The sequence below is a fragment of the Patella vulgata genome, chromosome 7 (assembly GCF_932274485.2).
Source record: "Patella vulgata chromosome 7, xgPatVulg1.2, whole genome shotgun sequence".
Lineage (NCBI taxonomy): Eukaryota > Metazoa > Mollusca > Gastropoda > Patellidae > Patella > Patella vulgata.
In genome coordinates this window covers 59,578,525-59,601,512 of record NC_065885.2, presented here as the reverse complement: position 1 = coordinate 59,601,512, position 22,988 = coordinate 59,578,525, and the positions used below count along the sequence as shown (strand labels likewise).

The following is a 22,988-nucleotide window of genomic DNA, read 5'->3' as shown; positions in this document are numbered from 1 at the left end:
CCCACGAGGTTGGACAGGCGACCTACTTCTTGTCACGTACAAGCGGGGAATCGAACCTACGCCACCCAACCCTCATTATGTAAAGGAATTTTAAGTCTCGTCAACACTGATTCGGTAATGTGGAGACTCTCATCTAGATATTGGCATTTTTGCCCTGTCAGCTTTTTTCCGGCCATCAACAACTGTCCGTGTACCGGAAAACCGAAATAGCCAAGACGTGGCGGTTTTCGTTCCCAGCGAAAGAATCGATACCTTTCCTTGCACGGGAGGAAAAGGGTGTAAAAAACGATTATTTTACTCTGGGCCTTTGTCTATAATATATGCGTTAATGAATTTTTATGCCCCCACCTTTTTTCAGATTTAAATGTAAAAAAGACAACAAAAGAGTTTTGCTTGTTGTTATAATATTTATTCGGTACAATTATTAAATATATTACATTTTATTTCCCCTCTTTATTCCTGTATTATGCAATTATTAAAATAGACCGAAATTATGACTATTCGTCTAGAGTTGCTCAAAGTGTTTTTCCACCCTGAGCGCCTCGTTGCTGAATGTGTGTGTCTAAAATGTATAGACCGAAATTATGAGGACCCGCGTGGAAGTGTCCTAACATGTTTTTGTCCCTGGGCGGTGAGAAACCTCGCTACGCCACGCCATTGAATTTGTGTGCATAAAATGCATGAATTTGTTGCTGAATTTTGATAATAATGTTGTTCACCCTTTAAATCCTTCTGAAGCGACATTTCTCTTTAAATTTGAAATAAAAATATATTCATGATCTGAACTGAAATAAGCTCACTCACGGTAATCAAATAAATTGACTAATGTGACTGAACGTGTGTACCCAGCACTTAACAATAGATCTGGATATAGCCATTGTAGGGGCTACTGTTTCTTAATCAACACAAAGCGGATTAAGTTACTTAGGGATTTTCTCAATGTTTTGGCTGCTTGACAGAAAACATTTAGACGCCGTCACTAACAGTGATTTGAAAATCAAAATGGCCGTCATGCACCAGATTGCATTCTAAGTGGTGTATGTTGACGTATTTTTTTGTCTAATGATTTCTTTGTGCAAATTAGTTGAACTGGAGATTTTAATAGTAATTTGGATTTTTTAAAACAGATTATTGGATTATTTAGGAGCTTCTGTGATGATTTGGAGGGGATTGTTTATTTTTAGTGTATACGGAATTTAATAATTGTGCTTAGATCACCTGTGAATTCATGAAACGAGGATTTGTAGATTTTTAGTAGAAGTAACATTAAGCAACAATTGCAAACGTTAATATCTCCATAGATCGCTCTAATCGAAAATGTTCGATACTCTGGAAGAATGTGATATCTAAAGGCGGAAACGACAAATATTTGGAATTTAATGAAGCCGATTTGAAGCCCAATTATAAACCTTGAAACACCCAATTTGTTTAATGCGAATATCGGCGTAATAGACAACTTTTGATTTTTTCGGAATTGTTTGAAATTTAAATGGTCATTGTTGGATCTTTAATACAGCAAATTTGAAACACCATTACAAACTCTGAACCACCGAATGGATTCATGCGAACGTCGCCTGGGATGACTGTGACTTGATAAAGAATGACAAGTATTTGACGAATGTACGTTTGTAATTTCTCTGTCCACCATGTGAAATTATACGCTATACATACACGAGGGTGCCATAAACGAGAGAACATCGGTGTAATATTGGTATGATTCATATATTGCAATAACTCGAGTCAAAATGCCGAGGGCACTACGTGAGATAAACCATAAATATTTAATAAATTCAGCTGAAGAAATTTTACAATCCCAGAAAGATGGGATAGGGAACAAAACCGTAAACGTAAGTACTAATTTTAAAAGGTACTAGCTTATTTATTTTCCCAGATAGATTTATAAGGAGTGTTGCCAGGGATGGGGCCCTGGGGTCAGCATTTTACAAAAAAAAGAGTAGAATAAGTGGGGCTGTGACATATTCAATTTTTTTCGAGTACATATATATTTTATACTGAGCAATGTACATGTCACAGCCGGGTATTACTTACATGGAGTAACATTAAATCAATAAAATAATAAATAAAGAAATCGATACTTATAAATGATCATCTTCACCCTTGACCCCCCCCCCCCCACAAAATATATTATTAATAGTTTTACCATTAAACATTAAATCAATGGATACGCATTAGTTTCTTTCGCATTTTTCATCAATGCGCAGCATTATTTTCAGTTATAGTATTAATTATTGAAGGTGCATTAGTTTCTGTTTCGTTGTTACTCAGTTGACACGCATCCGTTAATCAATAGACACGCATTAGTTTCTGTTAAATTGTTTTGTTACTCCATGTACACGCATTCGTTTCTTTTTAATTGGTAATCATTGGAGAGAGACGCATTAGTTTCTGTTAAATTGTTCATCAATGCACACGTATCAGTTTCTGTTAAATTATTAATCTCGGGAGACGCATTAGTTTCTGCTAAATTGTTAGTCGATCGATGTACACGCTTAATTTTCTGTTAAATTGTTCTTCAATGCACTAGTTTCTGTTAAATTGTTCATCAATGTACAGGAATACGTTTCTGTTAAATTGTTCATCAATGTACATGCATTAGTTTCTGCTAAATTGTTCATCAATGCATACGCATTAGTTTCTGTTAGTGACGGATGTCGTGTACCGGCCAGGATATGAATACTATTTCCAGCAGGGACTGGGGTATTACTTTTAGCCAACACGGTATTTTGAGACTAACACATGGTATTGTCCCTTTATATGCCCCGGACAATTGAGAACCTGGACGTTAAACCGCATTTCTCCCCCCTCTCCCTTTACATACTATTTTGCTATATAAACCCAAAGATCCCCCCTCTCTCTCTCTCTCTCTCTCTCTCTTCTCTCTCTCTCGCATTTGTTGTATTTTGTATATCAAGATTAAAGACACACTTAATGGTTTATTTTATATATATTTTTTTAAACATTATTTCTTTTATTTGCAAGATGAAAAAGTCAATATATACGTATTTGTTTTATTATAGTATGATTACAACCACCATTATACTAGTTGTACAGGTATATATATAGAACAGATTTTAAATTGTTACCCCAGTAAAAAAAACCAGTAGCCTGTTGTTAACGGTAGTTTGGCAACCTAAAGTACTTAGATCTAATAATATATTGATCTGTATGCTAAAGCGATTAGTAAAATCTAATCTATAGTTAGATTGAAGTATACGCCATGTTATATCTTGACGTGTCGTGACACAATTATACACTCTGCACACAGAGATTCATCTACTTCATACTTCGAGAATAGATCTCTGTCTTAATTGGCCGCCATATCTAAAAATCAGTGTACCGTTTTATGATGCGGCTCTACTCCGTTCTACATCTATCATTTACAAAAAGACTAAATAAACTTTTTTTCAATTTTATTGAAGCAGAATAACAACTTAATAAAATTCTCGAAGTATACTTATTTTTTTTCGACTAAAATCTTCGATTTAGGACTTAAAATGTCGGTCAACTAGCTAGGTGTCTGTTCTCAAGCGGAGCTAACTGTAGACAGACAGCCTAAGTTTAGTATGACAACCATATACAACTATTTGTGGGGTGATTGAGATTGCGGTACATTTTTTCACAAGGCGAGAGCATATCTGCGACATTAATTTCTGTGCGCTGTCTTTAAAAACACTAGACCATCACGCTCAAATAAACACAAAACAAATAAATTAAAACAACTGCGCATAATATGTTTTAAACAACGTACATTTGAGATATATGGGTGCACGTGCTATACCGGTGTCAATTTCACAAGAAACAAATTAATTTTATTATGAATACAATAAATACAAAAATATACACGATATTTGGCAACTCGACACAAACTAGGTCATTTCGGGATTAACATATGGTTCAATTTTTATTTATTTACTCAATGGCAGACCTTATGATACAGCGCGCACGCGTTAAACATTAGGCCACGCAATTCCTCTACATTTTGCGTGTTGTGGTGGTGTGTGTGTGTGTGTGTGGGGGGGGGGGGCACAAGGTATATCAGTTGGCACGGGGATTCTTACTATATTACGAATACTTTATTATCTTTATATACATTTTGTATATAAAAATACCTCTCCAATATTTTGTTATTCTATTCTGTTACTTGCAAGTTCGTAATATACAGTATATATACATTAAGCATACTATTCCACAGAAGTAAGTAACAAAAACCGACAGGATAATTAACGTGTGCCTTACCGCTGTGTTAAAAAATCTATGTCCCGTGTTAGACAACATTTTGTAGCATCTATTAGTTTATAGTCAAGAATTTGGCAAAAGAAGACTTATTGGGAGTATTTTGGAATTTTAAGACACCTTGTATTGGCATATCGCGAGTGCCCAATTGCGTAGGAATTACGAGTTGCCTTTTCCAGATAGCTTTGTGGCGGCGATAGAAGGTTAGCTTTTCACAGATTATCGCATATCAATTCGGGTTTGGACTGAACAAAACAGAATGTAGCCAAATGAAAATGACGTGCTGTTATCCAGCCGTGTCCGGTTGAAGCAGGATTGTAATTTGCATTTTCGACCAATATCTAATTGTTCGCGGCTTGATCCAGACTAAAATATATTCAAGTTGATTATTTAAAGATACATTATGGGAGATAAGATAAAGAGCTGACAGTTCTCACTATAATAGTTAAAAACTATAATAGTCTCGATCATCCATTCCATGATTAAATTATGAATGAAAGTCAAGCAGCAAATGGGATCATAATCCAGTAAATATCGCAGGTAGCGATTCCATCGAGTGTTGATTATGGTCTGGATAAATTAATTAATGTATAATTAATAATTTAGATAACATTTCAGGCCTAAAGAAAGACCTGCAATTGGCAGATTTAGCTCTTGTATAATGTTAAGTTTAACATTTACAAATCCCTCAAATGATGAGTAGATACTTTAAACCCCTAGTATCCAATATAATGAAATATATCTTGTCACCCCAATTCAATACATTATTTAAACTAACTCAAAGAGGTTTAGAAATAAAATGGGGTTTAACGTCCTACTGTTCTGCTCCGAACTGGGCTAATGAAGACGGGCATACGCCATACAGTGTGCTATGAGGGAGATTTCGCTCGGACAGCGGCGCTACGGCCTACTATTATATCGAATTCCACTTAAACATACATTATGCAAGAGCAAAATCTGATTATTGCAAGTCTTAATTTAGGCTTCAGATGTTATAGAAATTATAAATTAGGTCTTTATTTAAACAACAAGCCCAAAATCAGCTCTGTAGACCCACGGATGGCTCGGTTACAGCTCGGATTTAAATAGGATTTCGCTTATCAATTAATTCAAATATGGCGCATCCTGATGAGAATACGTCAGTTAGATCGCGGCTAAATGATAGAGTGTACTTAGCAAGGCCGCTGTAGAGCGTTTCCGCATGCCATTGAAAACTTTACTTGATAATCGAGATATGTAGGTGGAGTTAACGCCTGTCAATCAAACGATCAGCCACGGTGAAGGTACATTTCACTACCATTTCTAGTCAAATATTACAACGATGATAACTATGTTCAGAATAAAGTAATTTGACTGAAATTTTCGAAATATCTTCTTTCATCACCTACTTTTGAACTGTTATAGCAAGAATGGCCAATTCTCTGTAAAAAAAAATCTCCCATAATGTATCTTTAACAAGGGATCATTTACGTGTACGCCAATGTGTACACGGAACCTCAGTTTTTCGTCCCATCCGAACGATTAATGCTTATAAAGAAGTGAGTTAGGTCTACGTCAATTCAATATAACTAGGTAATTTTGAGACTAACATATGGTAATATTTTGTTTCAATAATTACAGGGAAATCCACTGCATGATATAAGAGCCAGATTTTCTGCTAAATACAGAAGAGCTGCCGGTGTGGAGTCGCGACTTTGTGCAAGTTCTCCTTTTTTACCAAAGGTACACTCATGATCATTCGCGTGTCATAATCATGGTCATTCTCGTCATGAGCAGGTCATTCTCGTCATTCTACCCATACCCATCGTCATAATTGCCATTTACGAACACCGTTCGCATCATAACCCACAGCATTCCTATGACACCCGTCATCAGTCACATCACAAGCACCATTCTCACTCCAACCATCACCATTCCTATCACAACCATCATTATTGTCATCACAACAATGATCGTTATCATCACAAATATCACCATTCCCACATCACCATTCCTATCACAAACATCACTATTCCCATCACAAACATCATCATTTTTATTACAAACATCACCATTCCCATCACACACATCACCATTCTCATCACAACCGTCATCATCCGCATCACAACCATCATCATTCTCATCACAACCATCATCGATCTCATCAAACCAATCATCAGTTTAATCAAACCAACCATCAGTATCATCACAACCATCATCAGTTTCATCACAACCACCATCACCGTTCCCATCACAACCATCATCATTGTTCAATACTATTGTATTTTATCTGTGTTTTTGATAATGTGGATGGAAATCTTCTAAACTATAAGATAGCATTGTAAATATTTTTATGATAATTTGGATCTTTTCGTCCTTTTAGACTTCTACCGAAGATTGTTTGAAATGTTTGATGAAAGTTCCTCATAAGAAATGTGAATCAGTACGTATTATTGGATTTTATCTTCTTTTTATATAATTAAATTGATGCTATATTTACTACCTGTCTATCCCATAGAAGCCATGTATGTAAAAATAAATGTTTTATCTTGTTGATGTCACGGAAACCACGCTGGCCCAGCGTGTACGGTGCTGTAGTTGTCTGTATTTGGTATATTCCCCTAATTAAATAATGTTATATTAATGTCGTATTTAGTACTTTCCCTAATTAATTGTGTTTAGCATTTTACTCTAATAAAACAATCTTGTATTTGATATTTTCCCCTAATAAAATAATTTTCTACTTAATATTTTCCCCCTATTCAATAATCTTGAATTTGATATTTGGCCCCCAATAAAATAATCATTTTATATTTTCCTCCCAATAAAATAACCTTTTTTTTGATATTTCCCCCTAAAAGTATGAAGTTGTTTTTGTGTATTTTTCAGCATAAATATATACGTATAGGAGGTGGTTATAGACATGGATATTGGTATATTAAATGTTTGTTAGAAGAAATAGAACTACAGGTAAGATAGATATTAAATAATATAAACAATATGAAATGACCCGAGGGATTAACTTCCATGAGACATGCAGTTCTCTATCTTCAGAGACATTCTAAGACGTGCATACAGCGAACCCCCTTTAACTTAATTTGTATTTTAATTAAATATTTGAAAACAAAACATCCAGTTTAGGTACTATTGTCAAGTATCTTAATACTTTTAAAAATATTCACATTGAAAATCGAGAAATTCAAAATCGCTAAATTAATTACAATTTCTTGAATCATGTTCAATGTTTATCTTTATATAGAAACAACGAGAACTTATAAAGCAGAGAAGACTTGAAGCCATAAAGGAACACAGTAAGTTTATTACAAGCAATTTAGTACCTTAACGAGGAGGTGCAGGATGCATGGTTGAGTAGGCTAACGTATGCCAATTTCGTACCTTGGTTGAGTAGGCTAACGTATGCCAATTTCGTACCTTGGTTGAGTGGGCTAACGTGTGCGCTGTAGGTGAGTCAAGGGTTGTGGTTTCGGTCCGAAAATGAGAAGTGTCGGCTGCCCAACGATGTGGGTTTTCTGTGATCCACCAGTTCAATCACTGCTAAAGACATCTATTATTCTTTGCCAAAACTTGACAAAACATGCAATTCCAAACCCCTTTCTTCGATTCTACCCCAAACAGTCAATAAAAATACAAAACTGGGAAAACTTAAAGGGATAGAATGGTTATTATTAGATAGAGATTTCATTCGTTGGTAAACAAATGTACGAATTTATTTTGTCCATCGTCCATATAAACAGATTGCAATTTTGTGGAATACAATTACTGCTTGATAATTACCAGAGAAGCCTAGTCAAAACGTCGCTCAGTAATAAACAGTTATTGTATTCCATAGAATTGTGATCTGTTTATTTCATTTCAATTACTAAATGCCATTGAAACAACTTCGTCCATAAACTAGAAACTTTAAGACACCAAAAGATTCTTGGCACCGAAAACGTTAAACCCAACCCGTAACGATTTTAAACTAATTTGTTTGTTTGTAGAAGTGCGAGCTATCAAGACTTACATTAGAACAAAGAGTGGTAGGTTGGTGGAGAAGGTCATCTTTCTGTCGGAAGAGGACTATGAAGCATTTAAATCGGGAAAAGGTGTGGAGGATATTTTGGGTAAATATTTATCCAAAGATGAAGCTGCTGGACTTCAGTCTTGGGACAAAGATGAGGTCAAGGCCATCAAAACGTTTGTCAGAACGAAGAGCGGTCGGATCGTGGAGAAAATGGTTTACGTGTCGAAAGAGGACTACGAGGCTATAAAAGAAGGAAAAAAGGACGCTAAAGAAATCCTAAAGCATTACGTCAACGCGGATGAGCAGGTTGCGGGATGGGAGGAAGCGAAGATGAAGACAATTAAAACTTATGTACGAACAAAGAGTGGTCGTTTAGTTGAGAAGACCATCATGATTTCTCAAGAAGACTACGACGCCATGATCAAAGATGGACAGGATCCGAGTGACATACTAAAGAAGTATATTCAGATTGAAGATGGGGAGCAATTGGAGTCCTGGCAGAGTGCGGAACCTATGAAAGCCATCAAAACAAAGATACGGACAAAGAGTGGACGAATTATTGAGAAAACGATTATGGTTAGTGCTGAGGATTATGATAAGATGATTAAAGGTGGAGGTGATCCTACTGATATCCTCAAGAAGTATGTCACCGAGGAGGATGGACAGATAGAATCTTGGGAGAAGTCACCAGATGGGAAACCTATGAAGGTGGTCAAGACAGTTATTAGGACCAAGAGTGGTAGGTTGATCGAGAAAACTATTCTTATGACCGAGGACGAGTTTCAAGAGTTCCAGGAATCAGGCGGGAATCCGGAATTTTTAAAGAGATTCATCACCTTAGAGAAAGGAGAAGAGATCGAAGATTGGGAAAAGGCTTCTACGGTTTACTCTGCTGCTTCTGATGATATTGAAATGCAAAAAGGTAATAACTTTTTCATCTCAAATTATTTTACAATATAAACATTTAAAAAAAAACTGGGAGTTTACATAACTGGAGGTGATATTACTATTTCTCGATAAATGATGTCTTGTCCGAATGAATACCCGTATTGATGAATAGTGCGATTTTGTTTGTTAGACATGATCTAAATGTAATCTTAAGCTCATCCTTATCACACTTGTTCCGGGATTAATCCAATACATAAAGAAAACGTAGCAGTGGTCCTTGCGTCTGCCCCTACCGCCCTCGAAAAACGCAACACAATACACATTAAACATACATTGACTGTTAAAATTTTGTCTGAAGTTTCGTAGCTTTCTATTTTCCCGGTAGTCCTACATTTGCGCCCCCCCCCAGTCTCCGTCCGTTCCTTTTTAGGTGAGCTTCTGGTTGCATGTACTGGTCTTATTATCATTGCACAATAACCTTTTCTGGTACTTTATTCTTACAGCTAAACCAGGCCAAAGGATTGTGGGTAAAGATGGCGCTGTGTATGAGGTGGTGGTGGATCCAATCACGGGTAAAAAATATAAAAAGTAAGTTTTTTCAATCTGATGTTTGTGAATTCGTTTTAGATTTTCGATTTTACCGAACTCAGTTTGGCTTACATCTGACGGGTTTTACCATTGTGTGAAGCTTATACTTGTGTGCTACGAGCAGACAATGAAAGAGAAGCTCGGTTCGCTGACTAAACTCTGTTCTGCAGGCCGCTACAATCACTGATAAGGATGACATCGATGCGATTTAATGAGCCACAAATATTAACTTAAATTCTAAAACATATTTTTTATGTATTAGAAAAATAAATAAAGACGTTTGAAGTATTTGTAGCTAAAAGATTATTTCCTATTTTAGTGTAAATAGGTATTAAAATGAGTAAAAGGCTCTATTCTGCTCGAATCAGTAACATCTTATGTAAACAATGCACGCGCCATTGAGCCAATGATTGACGTGGCGTGATGTGACGTCACGTGTTGAAGGCAGTCATTTTTTACAGAGATATTAGAAGACTTACGTAATCCTCTGTGAAACAGATTGACAATTACATGTATGGCAAATGGTTGAATGCCTGTTGTGTTGAATGTACCATAGAAAATCGGAAACATAAAGATGAAACGAAATAAAGGCATATTTTGGTTTGTTTTTAGATTTGTCGATTATATATTGTTTTTTCGGAAAGGGTGAGAAGGTTGTTACAGTTTAATTTCAGGATGCTAGTATCAGTTTCATTAATCTTTATTTTTATTTCTATCTAGAAAACTGAATCACCCAGAATCTGACGTAGACAGTGGTATTGCGTCCATGAAACGCGGAAAGGGTAAAAAGAAGAAGGGTGGTAAAGGAGGGACTGAAGGGGACTGGGAGGAAGAGACACCCAAAGAAAGGGCGAGAAGAAAAGCTGGAAAACGAGATGAAGACAGCGATAGTGAATACAGTTATAAAAGTTATAAGAGTGATGGCGGCACAAGGCACGTGACCAGAAGACGGAAGAAAGAGGATGGTACATATAGTGAACCGGAATCCTATCACAGTGACCAGGACGTGGAGGTAAGCCCAATACAATACCATGAACAAAGATACCAATGCTGGTATTTTCTATCAATATAAAAGTTATTGACGTCACAGTAAACATATATATCATGTCTCAGTAATTGTGTGTAATCGGATTAAAACACAAGTGGGTAAGACGCTGGCTCACTAGCCTGGAGGTCGGGTGTTCAATCCCTGCATTGGCCGAGAAAGTTCATCCAGATTTTCCGGCGTGCACCCCCCCCCCCTTCCTTATCAGTTGAGCAGGACGGACGGCCCAACAAGCACAGCTGTCTAGTCGTTCAGATGAATGAAAAACAGGTCCCGTGTACACATTGGCGTGCACGTAAAAGATCCCTTGACAGTTGGAATTCTATATAAGAGTAGGCCATAGTGCCGCTGTTCAGGCAAAATTTCCCTGGTAGCAAACTGTATGGCATATGCCCGTCTTCATTAGCCCAGTTCGGAGCAGATCAGTAGGACGTTAAACTCCATTTATTTCATTTTGTATGGCGTGAATGCTAAACACCATCACTCTTCCCGTCCCGTTCAAAAAGTTTTTTGTCAGAATATATTTACATCGTCCTCAGTTTACATCTAAATTGTTTCAGTGGCATTTAGTAATTGAACTGGAATATAGAGGTCATAATTCTATGTAATACAATTACGACTTACGACGTTTCTACTAGGCTTCTCTAGTCACTATCAAGCAATGATAAAATATGATTAATTCTACTTTCGGTTACCAGCACGAAGCAATGAATACCTACTTTATAATTATGTCGAACTTTCACAAAGATGAAGATTTGTAACTGTATTTACAGGGAGCTGCCCGACGTCGACGTCGTAGAAGAGAGCGAGCACACGAAGGAAGTGCGCACAGCTATTACAGTGTGGTGAGCGAGGGTGGTACAAGGCATACTAAACGAAAGAAGAGAAGGGCGGATGGAACTTACAGTGCTAGTGAGTCTTATCATAGTTCCGACAGTGAGTTAGAAGGCGGAGGGATCGCTAACAAGAAGAAGGGGAAGAAGAAGCGACGACAACATGGTAGTGACAGCGACCATAGTTACTATAGTGAAGTTAGTGTGGGAGGAACTCATCATAGAAAAAGAAAGAAGAAACTCCGTGATAAAGATGGGAAAGTTATTGGTTATGCTGCTCCAGAGGCCTATTCATCAGGTAGGAGGCCATTTTTACTTGTATCGTCACCAAACAGGGACGCGGTGACCCATGATTTTGCCTGAGGAACCAGATCCCGTCCGGGCAACCAAAAAACAATATTTATATGTGTGTGCGGGGGAGGGGAGGGGGTGGCAGTCCGTCCTAGTGTCGCCGGTTAATATTGGGCTGTGTTGAGCATGCTAGAGTCGCTTTGTAGCATATTTGACCCACGGTATATGTTTGACACTGGTTGAGCATTATGATTATGATTAGAATGTTGAAAATCGCATTGAAAGCGCGTGATCTTTTGCAAAAACTCAAGGGGGTGCAAAACCTCAAAACAATGACACAAAGCTCGTCATTGCGTCCCTCTCACTTAGCCCCTGTCACCAAGGTTACCAAATGTGGGAAAGGTTTGTCTTAGTTATGTTATGGACACTGCTTTAAATCATACAGATTCTGTGTTATATTATTAGGGTTTTGCTTGGATTTCCTGGTTCTTTGCCAAGGCAGCGTTATTGTCACCTTGATATTATCGTCTATGACTATTTGATCATAATTGTTATTGTTATTTTGTTTCAGATTCCGACGATGAAACGTAAGTGGTCTTTTTCAAATGTTGTTAGAAAATAATTAACAAGGTCCCCGAGTTCACAAAGCATTCTCAACCTCCAATCACTGTTCTTGAGAAATATCTTTGAGCCAGAAACACACAACTTTGCACATAGTTTCTTATTAAAACAACAAAAGCTTTATAAAAGGCTATATTTTAGTTAAAATAAGGTGAAAAATTTTGAATAAATTCTTAACTTAAGCCTGAGAATGCTTTGTGAACTCGGGGCCTTGTAGATAAATGGTTATTTATATATGAAATAGATACATATTTAATTCTTCATAACTACTATTGTTTTTATTGTGCAGAATTAAGTCTCCGGAATAGGGGAAGGTGTTTATCAAAATTGTATAGTATTGCACAATCTAAATCCCACTTACTACAGCTTATGTAAAATTAATTTAATTTTTAGTGAAAAGTCGCAATATTTCATAGCTTAGACTTCATTAACTGTAATTTAGGCAAAATTAATTTAGTTTTTAGTGAAAAGTCGCAATATTTTATAGCTTAGACCTCATTTACTGTAAATTAGGCAAAATTAATTTAGTTCTTAGTTAAAGTCGTAATATTTCATAGCTTTAACCCCATTAACTACAATTTAGGCAAAGCTCAATTCGGCTTTTTTTCTTATAAATAAAGGTTTATATAGTTATATTCCGTTTGTAGAGAATCGGTAGTTAGTTATTTCATTGATAGTCTTTTTATTTTAAATTTACATTTTTCAATAACGATCTTATTAGTGTTTATACGGAAGTATCGGATGGTAAAGGTGGGAAAATGAAAGTTAAAAAAGAAAAAACTAACAAGAAAGGGGCTGGTGGCGGTGGTAAAGGCGGGCAAGGTGGTAAAAATAAAGGCAAAGGAAAAGGGAAAGGGCGGCGAAGCTCATCCGCCATCTTCAGTGATGACAGCACCATTTCTGAGGACGTTGATTTGGAGAATATGACAGAGGAAGAAAAGAAGCAATATTTTGAGGAAAAAGCGAAACGAAAGGCTGCCAGAGAAGAAAGGCGACGAGAGAAATATGGCGATAAATACGATGAAATGGTTAAAGCGAATGACAAGTTGGTTTATTGTGTTTTAAAGAGTTTTAGATGTGACGTGCTGAATCACTGTGTGTTGACACGATCTTAATCCAATCACCTGATCAACTAATCATACCACCCTAACAGATCTTCCAACCTCGTTGGTTTTCTCCGGGTCCTCCGGTTTCCTCCCACTGCTAAAGACCCCTACGCGCAAGCGAATTATTGAAATAAAATTAAACCATATGTTAGCACCGAAATGACCTAGTTTGTGTCGAGTGGACGTTAAACTCCATTTCTCTCTCTCTCCCCCCTTAACAGATCTATGCAATCAACCCGAGTAACTCACATATCATACAATAATATAGCATCCGCTAACAGATACAATCAACACGAGTGACCCATCTATCATACCATTTACCTTCCTAACAGATCAACCCAAGTAACCCATATATCACACCATTTACCATCCTAACAGATCAACCCGGGTAACCTATATATCATACCATTTACCACCCGAACAAATCAACCCTAGTAACCCATATGTCATATCATTTATCATCAAAACAGATTATTATATAAGCCACTTATTCGTTCACCCACCTGAATTATTAATTCAAATATCAACTGCTTAATTTTATAAAATCCTTTAAACGAAGGCTTGCTTCTGTTTCTTCCTAATTTTCTTCCTACCAAAGTAGAACACTGTATATAATATGAACTCTGTCATGTATTAGGGGTTTTTTTTCCAGCCGCATCGATTTTTTGAACTTTAGCTTGAATAATGAATATTTAAGAAATCAAAAAAATATTTACTTTTATCCTTGAAAATATATCTTCTTTGAAAATATAATTACTAAAATTTGACATTAAAGTGTGGTTAGTGTCTTTATAAATAGGCTAATTCTTTATCATGAAATTCTTTAAATATTCTCAACTGAAAAGCGACCTCTTGATAAAGACTATTATTCTTTTACTTCCAGACGTAAGAAAGAGAAAGTCGCTGCTGGGGGTAAGAAAGGTTCCATCAGTGGTGATGGTAAGAAACCTAAGAGTATGGTTTCGTATGAGAAGGGATCGAAGAGGGATATTTTAGACCCTATTAAGAAAGAAGATGGACGAGAACCAGGACTAGGGCATACTGGGTAAGTTCTTATTTTGGCATTTCAACCCGACTATAGCCATCAGTTTTGCTATCCGTTTTTCGTTCTCTTTGTTTCATATTGCGTATGATATTTTACCGGATAACCCCTTGCCCCGGTACTAACCGATGTATCAAAACTATCGACTGGTATCGTGTACGAACCAGGGTATTGTTTCTGTTTATAGAGCAACTTGTACCATTTCCTATTTACTTGGGTATTTCCCGGTTACTATTCGATGTAACATTTTGGACTCCCATCAAAGGGAGGTAAATAAACAGGATGAAAGTTTTGGAATGATATCATGGTTGATTTTATGTTACAGTAAGGGCAAAAAGAAAGGCAAAAGAGATGGACACGAAGCAGATGACGAATCAGACGATGGTATGTTTTTTTATTATTATCTTTTTCGATCACTCTTCGTGTAATATATTGATATTATTCCTTTATCCCTCTCTTTGTATTTTTTCAATTTTTTGGACTGCATTATTTAATTCTTAGCTTCATTTTACACATCTTACTATGTCTGATTAACCCCTCCCTCTGTTTACTTTATACTGCCTGCTTTATATTTTGTAGTATCCACTTTATATTGTGTGCTATTTGCTTTATACTTTATGTTATTCGCTTTATATTTTGTCCTATCCGCTTTATATTATATTCTATTCTCTTTATTATATGCTTTTCGCTTTATATGTTATTCGCTTTATATTTTATGCTATTCACTTTATAGTTTGTGCTATTCGCTATATATTGCGTGATATTTGCTTTATGCTATTCGCTTTATATTTTGTCCTATCCGCTTTATATTATATTCTATTCGCTGTATATTTTGTTCTATCAGCTTTATATTATATTATATTCGCTTTATATGTTGTCCTATCCGCTTTATATTTTATGCTATTCGCTTTATATTTTGTGCTTTTCGCTTTATATTTCGTGCTTTTCGCTTTATATTTTCCTCGTCCTCGCTTCTATTATAACATAAGAGTAGATTGTTCCTCGACTAATCCGGGTGAGTAAAATTTATCCTCTTTCTTTATGCTAATATTTTAGTGCCAATTAGTTTATATCAGTAACTGTTTGTCATACTGTAACCTTAGTTTCCCTTTACTTATATACATATTAGATTTCTTTTCCCTATATGTTTCCATACTTTAGAATTATAATTATTAATGTAGATCCTTATCTCATTCATACTATTTATTCTTGGTTGCTCTTCACTACACTAGGACTGTCTCGAGGTTGATATTTGGAGTATAAGAGCAAGTGGCGTAGCTGCACCAACTCTTCCTGTTTCATTAAAATCGTATTATACTAGCTAGTTTTTCCTATAGGCTAGCCAATATAGAATGAGCTCTTGTTTGTTGGTTTGTTGGGCTGTAACCGATATATTTTACATTATTTTTTTTTACCTTGACAGAGTATGATGTCACAACAGGGAAGAAAAAGAAGGGAAAACAACACCGACCACAAAGTAGCGAATCACAGTTTGATTATGTAAGTTCCTTTAGATTCGAGTCCAGGGTAATAAAATGAAATAAAATGGGGTTTAACGCTTTTTTTATCAAGGGTGGACCCCGCGACGCTGAAAAGGAACTTGTCCAGTGTCATTGGGATGGCACGCAGGCCCGTAACTAAGGGGGGGGGGGGCGAAACTTTTTGTAGCCATCCCTGTGAAAAAATTGTCGACCATAAAAACAATAGATATACATTGTCCGTCAATATTACAGCACCCCTGAGAACACTTCCCGCCCCCGCGTTGATCTGAGCTAGTTACGGCCCTGATGGCACGGAATACCAAGTTCCACCGATGTACTTATGAGCGTACACGTAAACGAACCGTGACAATTGGACACGAGCAGGGTAGGAGGAAATGTCACTGCTCAGGCAACATTCTCGTATTTTTATTTCCAGGGTTTTGAGTAAGTTTACTTTTATATTTCAGGAATATGATGACAAGGGTCGAATTATTAAAAAGACACGACGAAAGATGGTGGTAAGACTTATGTTTATATTGTTTTAATCATTTGACATAAAATGGACAAACTCTTACATAGTGGATAAGGCATGTACTAATGCATGTGGGCATTATCCCGGAGATAGCCAATCTGACTTAAAGATTTATTTGTACAAGATGGTCTCTATTGCCAAATAATGTTGGACAATCTGTGAGACATTCATGGGCTACACAATGTGAACATAGAAGATATTGTTTGTTACACGAATTTATTATTATTTCTCCGTTTAGCTGGTTTTATCATGATAAGAAAATCATTTTCTTTCAGGACGGAGACAGCGGATCAGAATATGAATATGAATATGGTAAGTTTTTAAGATTTATAAATTCATACCAACGTAGCTATTACGCGCCATATCGTATAATAGCTAATATCTTTCTGTAAAAAAAATAATAATTACATTTGTAAATTAGTCTCTTTTTTGTGGAAACTCCTTTTTAGTGTTGGGGGGGACCAATAGTTAGCGCATGCGCGCTATATCCTAAGGTCTGGCATTGAGTCAACTGACGTGATTTCGATTCCCCGGTTGTACGTGACAAGGAGTAGGATCGCCTGTCCAACCTCGTGGGTTTTCTCCGGGCCCTCCGCTCCTCCCACTGCTAAAGACCTTTACGCGCAAGCGAATTATTGAAATAAAATTGAACCATATGTTAGTCCCGAAATGACCGAGGTTTCCTCTCTCTCTCTCCGCCCTTTTAGTGGTGCCCGTGACAGTATAGCTCGGATCGATTTACTGGCATGCATTGGTGGTGTCTGTCTGTTATGTTTTAGTTACACGTTTATTTGTATGTAGTGCAGTCTTCCTGTACTTATTATTAAATCAACAACTCTAGTGTTTTCTATTAAATTCAGATAAAGATGGGAATTTAAAAGAAGTGAAAAAGATTGAAAGTAAAGATAAACAAAAGGCAAGCAAAGGTAGGGCAACATTTGTCTCTTTCCCTTTCCGCTGTTATTCCTTAGATTATTGACATACGTTAATAAATTTAACAAGATATGTTTCAACATTTATAGATATATTATAATCTGTCTTTCATATTTTCCCCGATATCCTATCCGTTTGTTATATCTGTGGGTTAGTGTACAGTTATCCGTATTTACAAATGCACTGTTCAAATTACATATTATCATATGAAGAGCCCCTCGGAAAACGATCCAAGTCACTTATTCAACGACCCCCAGTTAATAGCACCATCTGGTAGCAAATTGCATAAGCTTTCTATGGAACAATCAACTTCAGGTAAAAACGATTGGAGTCACATCGAACCAAGGCCCTTCTGAAATGGTCCCCCGGACAAACACGTCAATCGTACCCTTTATTTGACCTTAATTTGGCTGAAAAGTGGAAGTTAGTGGTTGTACTGGTAATTATGATTCGTATTAAACATCATTTTGAAGTTGTAATTAAACCCACACGTTGTTCTGTTCGTGTTAAGCATTCTCGTCCAAAAGTCTGTTTTGCCTTTTATGCGAAAAGACAAAAATGTGACTTGGATCGTTCTTCCCCTGGACTCTTCATATGGGTGTGCTCCATTTGTTATGTTGGTCAATGTGCAGTTATTCCTATTTACAAATTATATTGACATTGATGTATATATATTGTATTTCAGAGGATGGCAATCCGTTTGAGGTAGACGAGGCCGGTATGCTAAAATTAAAGGCAGGAAGAAAGAAAATAGACATAAGTCGACTCACTAATGATGCTTTATTAAAACTGGGTATCGACCCTAATGCAAGTAAAGAAGAAATCGCTCGAAAACTTAAGGTAATAAGTTTGTATTTGTCGATGCAATCTGATTAAAATACTGATTTATATTTCGGGGGTTTTTTTATATTTTTTTCGATGGCCTACACTACATGAAGATCTGGAAGGTCACGTCAGGGGTCGTATGGGCGGCTTTTGATCCTATGACGTCAGACATATGATTAACCAATCAGCATTGGTGTTTCTAGTGGATTACCCACAGTTCCGTTCACCTAACGCCAAAAGCTCGCGGTAAAAGACCGTTTCATTGGCTAATCCCTCACATCATCCAGAACACGTCAATGATAACAACTCTTCCAAATCCTAGTGTAGAAAAGAAAAGTAAAACGAAATTTTGAACTATAAAAAACGAAACGAAATAGGATCTGTGTTTTAATCAGATTGTTGTCGGTGTTGTGTATTTTGTAACGCCTCCCTCTGGTTCAAATTATTGTTTAAATTATGCAAGTCGCCATAGTTTTATTTTTAAGAATTTGAAAATTAGATTCCTGGGATTGTTGAGATAGTTGAATTGGGATGAATGTTTGAGTGAATGAAATGGATTTTTTTTGCCCCTACCAGGCTAATGAAGTTGATGGGTTGGAAAGAAATGGCTTGCTGGGATTGTTTGAAAAGCCATAATGATGAATGGAGTGTGGTGGACCTCGTTCTTTTTATAAACTGGTCAAATCCTTAACAGGGGAAGTAGTCTTTAAAGTCAAGGCTACAGACAGAAGTTTTCTGGTTTTTCATAATTAGTGAGGGATACATATTATAGGCTTGAATAAATTTAATTTCGTGGGTTTTCTCCGGGTCTTTCAGCCCCCCCCCCCACACACACACATACATTGCTAAAGACCCTTACGCACAGTGAATTATTGAAATGCTAGACCGGAAATGACCTACTTTGTGTCGAGTGGACTTAAACCCATTTTTTCATTCTCTCTAAATAATTTTAATGTTGGTGATAACTGTAATTTCAGGAGATGTTTGGTGACGATCTTGTAATAACAGATGAACATGGTAAAATTGGAACCAAGCGTCTCGCTGAGTATGGTAGCGATGTTGATGATGATGCTTTAGCTGCAGATAGTGACCTAGATATATCTACTTGTAAGTTTAAACTCCCCAATATCTTCATCAGATGGCGGATCTACATTTTTGGGATCCCCAAAGTTTCAAGAGAACACCCGCCCAGTGCAATTCTTAAGTTCTGATTCTGTCTAAGACATTACGAGAACCACGTGGGTAAGACGCTGGGTCGCTAGCCTGGAGGTCGCGGGTTCGTTCCCGGTGTTGGCCGAGAAAGGCCATCTGGATTTTCCGGCGTGGTTTCCTCTTGTCAATGGTGCAGGACGGAGTGCCTAACAAGGACAGCTGTCTAGTCGTTCGGATGGGGTGAAAACCGAGGTCCGGTGTACACATTGGCATGCATGTAAAAGATCCCTTTGCAGTTGGAATTCGATATAAGAGTAGGCCGTAGCGCCGATGTCCGGGCAAAATTTCCCTCATAGCACACTGTATGGCGTATCCCCGTCTTCATTAGCCCAGTTTAGGAGCAGAACAGTAGGACATTAAACCCGATTTCATTTCATTACCCCCCAAAACTTCCCTATACTGTGTAGTAACGGTCCGCCATTACAGTAGAGGCTCCGTTATCATAGCACATCTGTCGATGGGGGAATGTCAACTATTCATACCGAATATTATGTCACTTCCCTGTTATCACGACAGCTATGACGCAATGTAAGGAACTGTCAGTATCTTACAATACTGCATCCCCAATCAAAGTTGTCAATTCATAAATTCGAAAGCAACAGTTCAAGGTCGTCTAAAGCTATAGAATGAACACAAAAATACTGACGGATTGTACCACGCAGCACCGAATCGCTACACTCGTTCGTGTAGTGATACACAACCGAAAGTATAAAGCATATCGCAGTTTGACTGAATTAGCTCTAAATTGTTGCACCCGTTTATGTAGGGATATACATAGAATCGTAATAGTTTTTTATGTATTGTTTAAAGTAACATGAATGAGACGAGTTAATGTATTTATAGTAACAGGGATGAGGCGAGTTAATGTATTTATAGTAACAAGGATGAGACGAGTTAATGTATTTATAGTAACATGAATGACACGAGTTAATGTATTTATAGTAACATGGATGACACGAGTTAATGTATTTATAGTAACATGAATGAGATGAGTTAATGTATTTATAGTAACATGAATGAGATGAGTTAATGTATTTATAGTAACATGAATGACACGAGTTAATGTATTTATAGTAACATGAATGAGATGAGTTAATGTATTTATAGTAACCTGAATGAGATGAGTTCGTGTATTTATAGTAACATGAATGAGGCTAGTTAATGTATTTATTATTTATAGTAACAGGAACGAGACGAGTTAATGTATTAATGCGTCGAGGTGGACAGGAAATCATTGATCACATGAAGAAAGTTTTACAACTATGTAAACTTAGAGATGATGATCAATACGCAAAAGATCTGGATGAAAAAGGTAGGATTATAATCTAGTCTGGATAATCGATCTGGCGGGATGGTTTGGGTGGTTTTTGGGCTTTGAGTCTTTCAATATAGCTTCGACCCTTTAATATTTTAACCCATCTCGTAAACCCTCCATATGTCAGTGAACCAAACCTCCTCTGTCCAGCCACGTTCCTCGTTTGTAAATGTTACATTTTATTTCCATTCTCCAAGAAAGGATTTCTTTTGCCTGAGCGTGAAATCTAAAATAATAGTAAAAGTAAACAGAAATTTCACATTTAGAAAATCATTTTGGAATTTCCAAATAACCTATAAATATACAAGCGGTGTGGATATTCTTTATTTAATTTGAATTTACCTTTAAAGGTGCCGATATAGACTTCCTGTCTCATTATCGACTGGTGGATTCTAAGAAATTAGATTCCTATGCCCGAGCATTTGTTGTGGAAGATATGGACCGCGATGTAGTGCTCTCTAGCAAGGTTTGTAATGACGTCATTTCTATTTTGACGTCGATCAAGTTTTATTGAAAGATCTGTAGATGTTAAAGTATGACACCATTCTTTGTTAAGCATACATTATGCAAGAGCTAAATCTGCCAATTGCAGGTCTTTCTTTAGGCCTGAAATGTTAACTAAATTATTAATTAGACATTAATTAACTTATCCAGACCATAATCAATTATCAATGTCATCGCTAGCCTGCGATATTTACTGGATTAGAATCTGGTCTGCTGCTGCTGATTAAATCAAAAAATGGATAATCAAGACTATGTTTTTTTTATCGTACCCATGGAGGCTAGGCCCAAAATTCAATCGCTAAATACTCGGTTCAGGGTGAATCTATTTGACTGAAATTTTCAGCAAATTATCTTTACATTATCTAGTTTTTAACTATTATAGTGCGAACTGCCAGCTCTTTATCTAATCTCCCATAATGTATCTTTAATTTGAAGCTGCTTTTGTCAAATTTTCGTATTGTTTGGTTCTCCCTTTTAAAGGTAACGGTTGTAATACAAGATTGAAAACAAATGCAAGATTTGAAATAGCAATGTTTCTTCTCTTTAAATCCAGGATTCACGAAGAGCTCTAGGTGGTGTTCCTAGCTTACAAGAAATAACGCCAAAACAATTAGATTACGTTCTAAAGGTGTGTATAAGTTTTTATTCCATACATTTTCTATTGGGAAATAAATATTGTATAATTGTTACATACATTATGCAAGAACTAAATCTGATATTGCAAGTCTCTCTTTAGGCTTTAAATGTTATATAAACTATTAATTAGACATTAATTAACTAATCCCCGGTTGTACGTGGCAAGGAGTAGGGTCGCCTGTCCAACCTCGTGGGTTTTCTCCGGGTCCTCCGGTTTCCTCCCACTGCTAAAGACCCCTACGCGCAAGCGAATTATGTAAATAAAATTTTAAAAAACCATATGTTAGTCCCGAAATGACCTAGTTTGTGTCGAGTGGACGTTAAACCCCATTTCCCTTTCTCTCTCTCTCTCATTAATTAACTTAACCTGCGATGTTTATTGGATTACTTTCCGATTTGCTGTTCGACTTCCATTCATAATTAAATTAAAAAAATGGATAATCGAGATTATGTTTTTTTATCCTTTACATTATCTAGTTTTTAACTATTATAGTGAGAATTGCCAGCTCTTTAACTAATCTCCCATAATGTATCTTTAAGCATACCTGGGTTGTGTGTGTATTAAAAATTGGGGATCACGGTGGCTAAGTGGGTGAGGCGCTGGCTCGCTAGCCTGGAGGTCGGGTGTTCGATCCCTGCATTGGCCGAGAAAGTTCATCCAGATTTTCCGGCGTGGTTTCCCCTTGTCGGTGATGCAGGACGGAGGGCCTGACAAGGACAGCTGTCTAGTCATTCGGATGAGACGAAAAACCGAGGTCCCGTGTACACATTGGCGTGCACGTAAAAGATCCCTTGACAGTTGGAATTCGATATAAGAGTAGGCCGTAGTGCCGCTGTCCGGGCAAAATTTCCCTCATAGCACACTGTATGGCGGCGTAT

The 22,988-nt window shown here is 36.9% G+C and overlaps 1 protein-coding gene across 2 annotated transcripts in view; it reads left to right on the top strand.

Annotated features, from left to right (window-relative positions):
• LOC126827500 (uncharacterized) overlaps window positions 1-22,988 on the top strand; it is a 40,387-nt gene that overhangs the window by 12,608 nt on the left and 4,791 nt on the right. Inside the window, exons 3-23 of one of the 2 annotated variants that reach the window (XM_050556899.2) lie at window positions 5,875-5,976; window positions 6,617-6,676; window positions 7,123-7,203; window positions 7,493-7,544; window positions 8,235-9,179; window positions 9,649-9,733; window positions 10,454-10,745; window positions 11,552-11,909; window positions 12,474-12,489; window positions 13,245-13,568; window positions 14,513-14,674; window positions 14,997-15,055; window positions 16,095-16,171; window positions 16,620-16,670; window positions 16,960-16,996; window positions 17,545-17,610; window positions 18,303-18,457; window positions 19,420-19,549; window positions 20,835-20,966; window positions 21,320-21,435; window positions 22,027-22,101. In XM_050556899.2, coding sequence (XP_050412856.2) covers window positions 5,875-5,976; window positions 6,617-6,676; window positions 7,123-7,203; window positions 7,493-7,544; window positions 8,235-9,179; window positions 9,649-9,733; window positions 10,454-10,745; window positions 11,552-11,909; window positions 12,474-12,489; window positions 13,245-13,568; window positions 14,513-14,674; window positions 14,997-15,055; window positions 16,095-16,171; window positions 16,620-16,670; window positions 16,960-16,996; window positions 17,545-17,610; window positions 18,303-18,457; window positions 19,420-19,549; window positions 20,835-20,966; window positions 21,320-21,435; window positions 22,027-22,101 — 3,375 coding nt within the window. The remainder of the gene's footprint in view (window positions 1-5,874; window positions 5,977-6,616; window positions 6,677-7,122; window positions 7,204-7,492; window positions 7,545-8,234; window positions 9,180-9,648; window positions 9,734-10,453; window positions 10,746-11,551; window positions 11,910-12,473; window positions 12,490-13,244; window positions 13,569-14,512; window positions 14,675-14,996; window positions 15,056-16,094; window positions 16,172-16,619; window positions 16,671-16,959; window positions 16,997-17,544; window positions 17,611-18,302; window positions 18,458-19,419; window positions 19,550-20,834; window positions 20,967-21,319; window positions 21,436-22,026; window positions 22,102-22,988) is intronic. The other variant, XM_050556900.2, reaches the window with a different exon arrangement.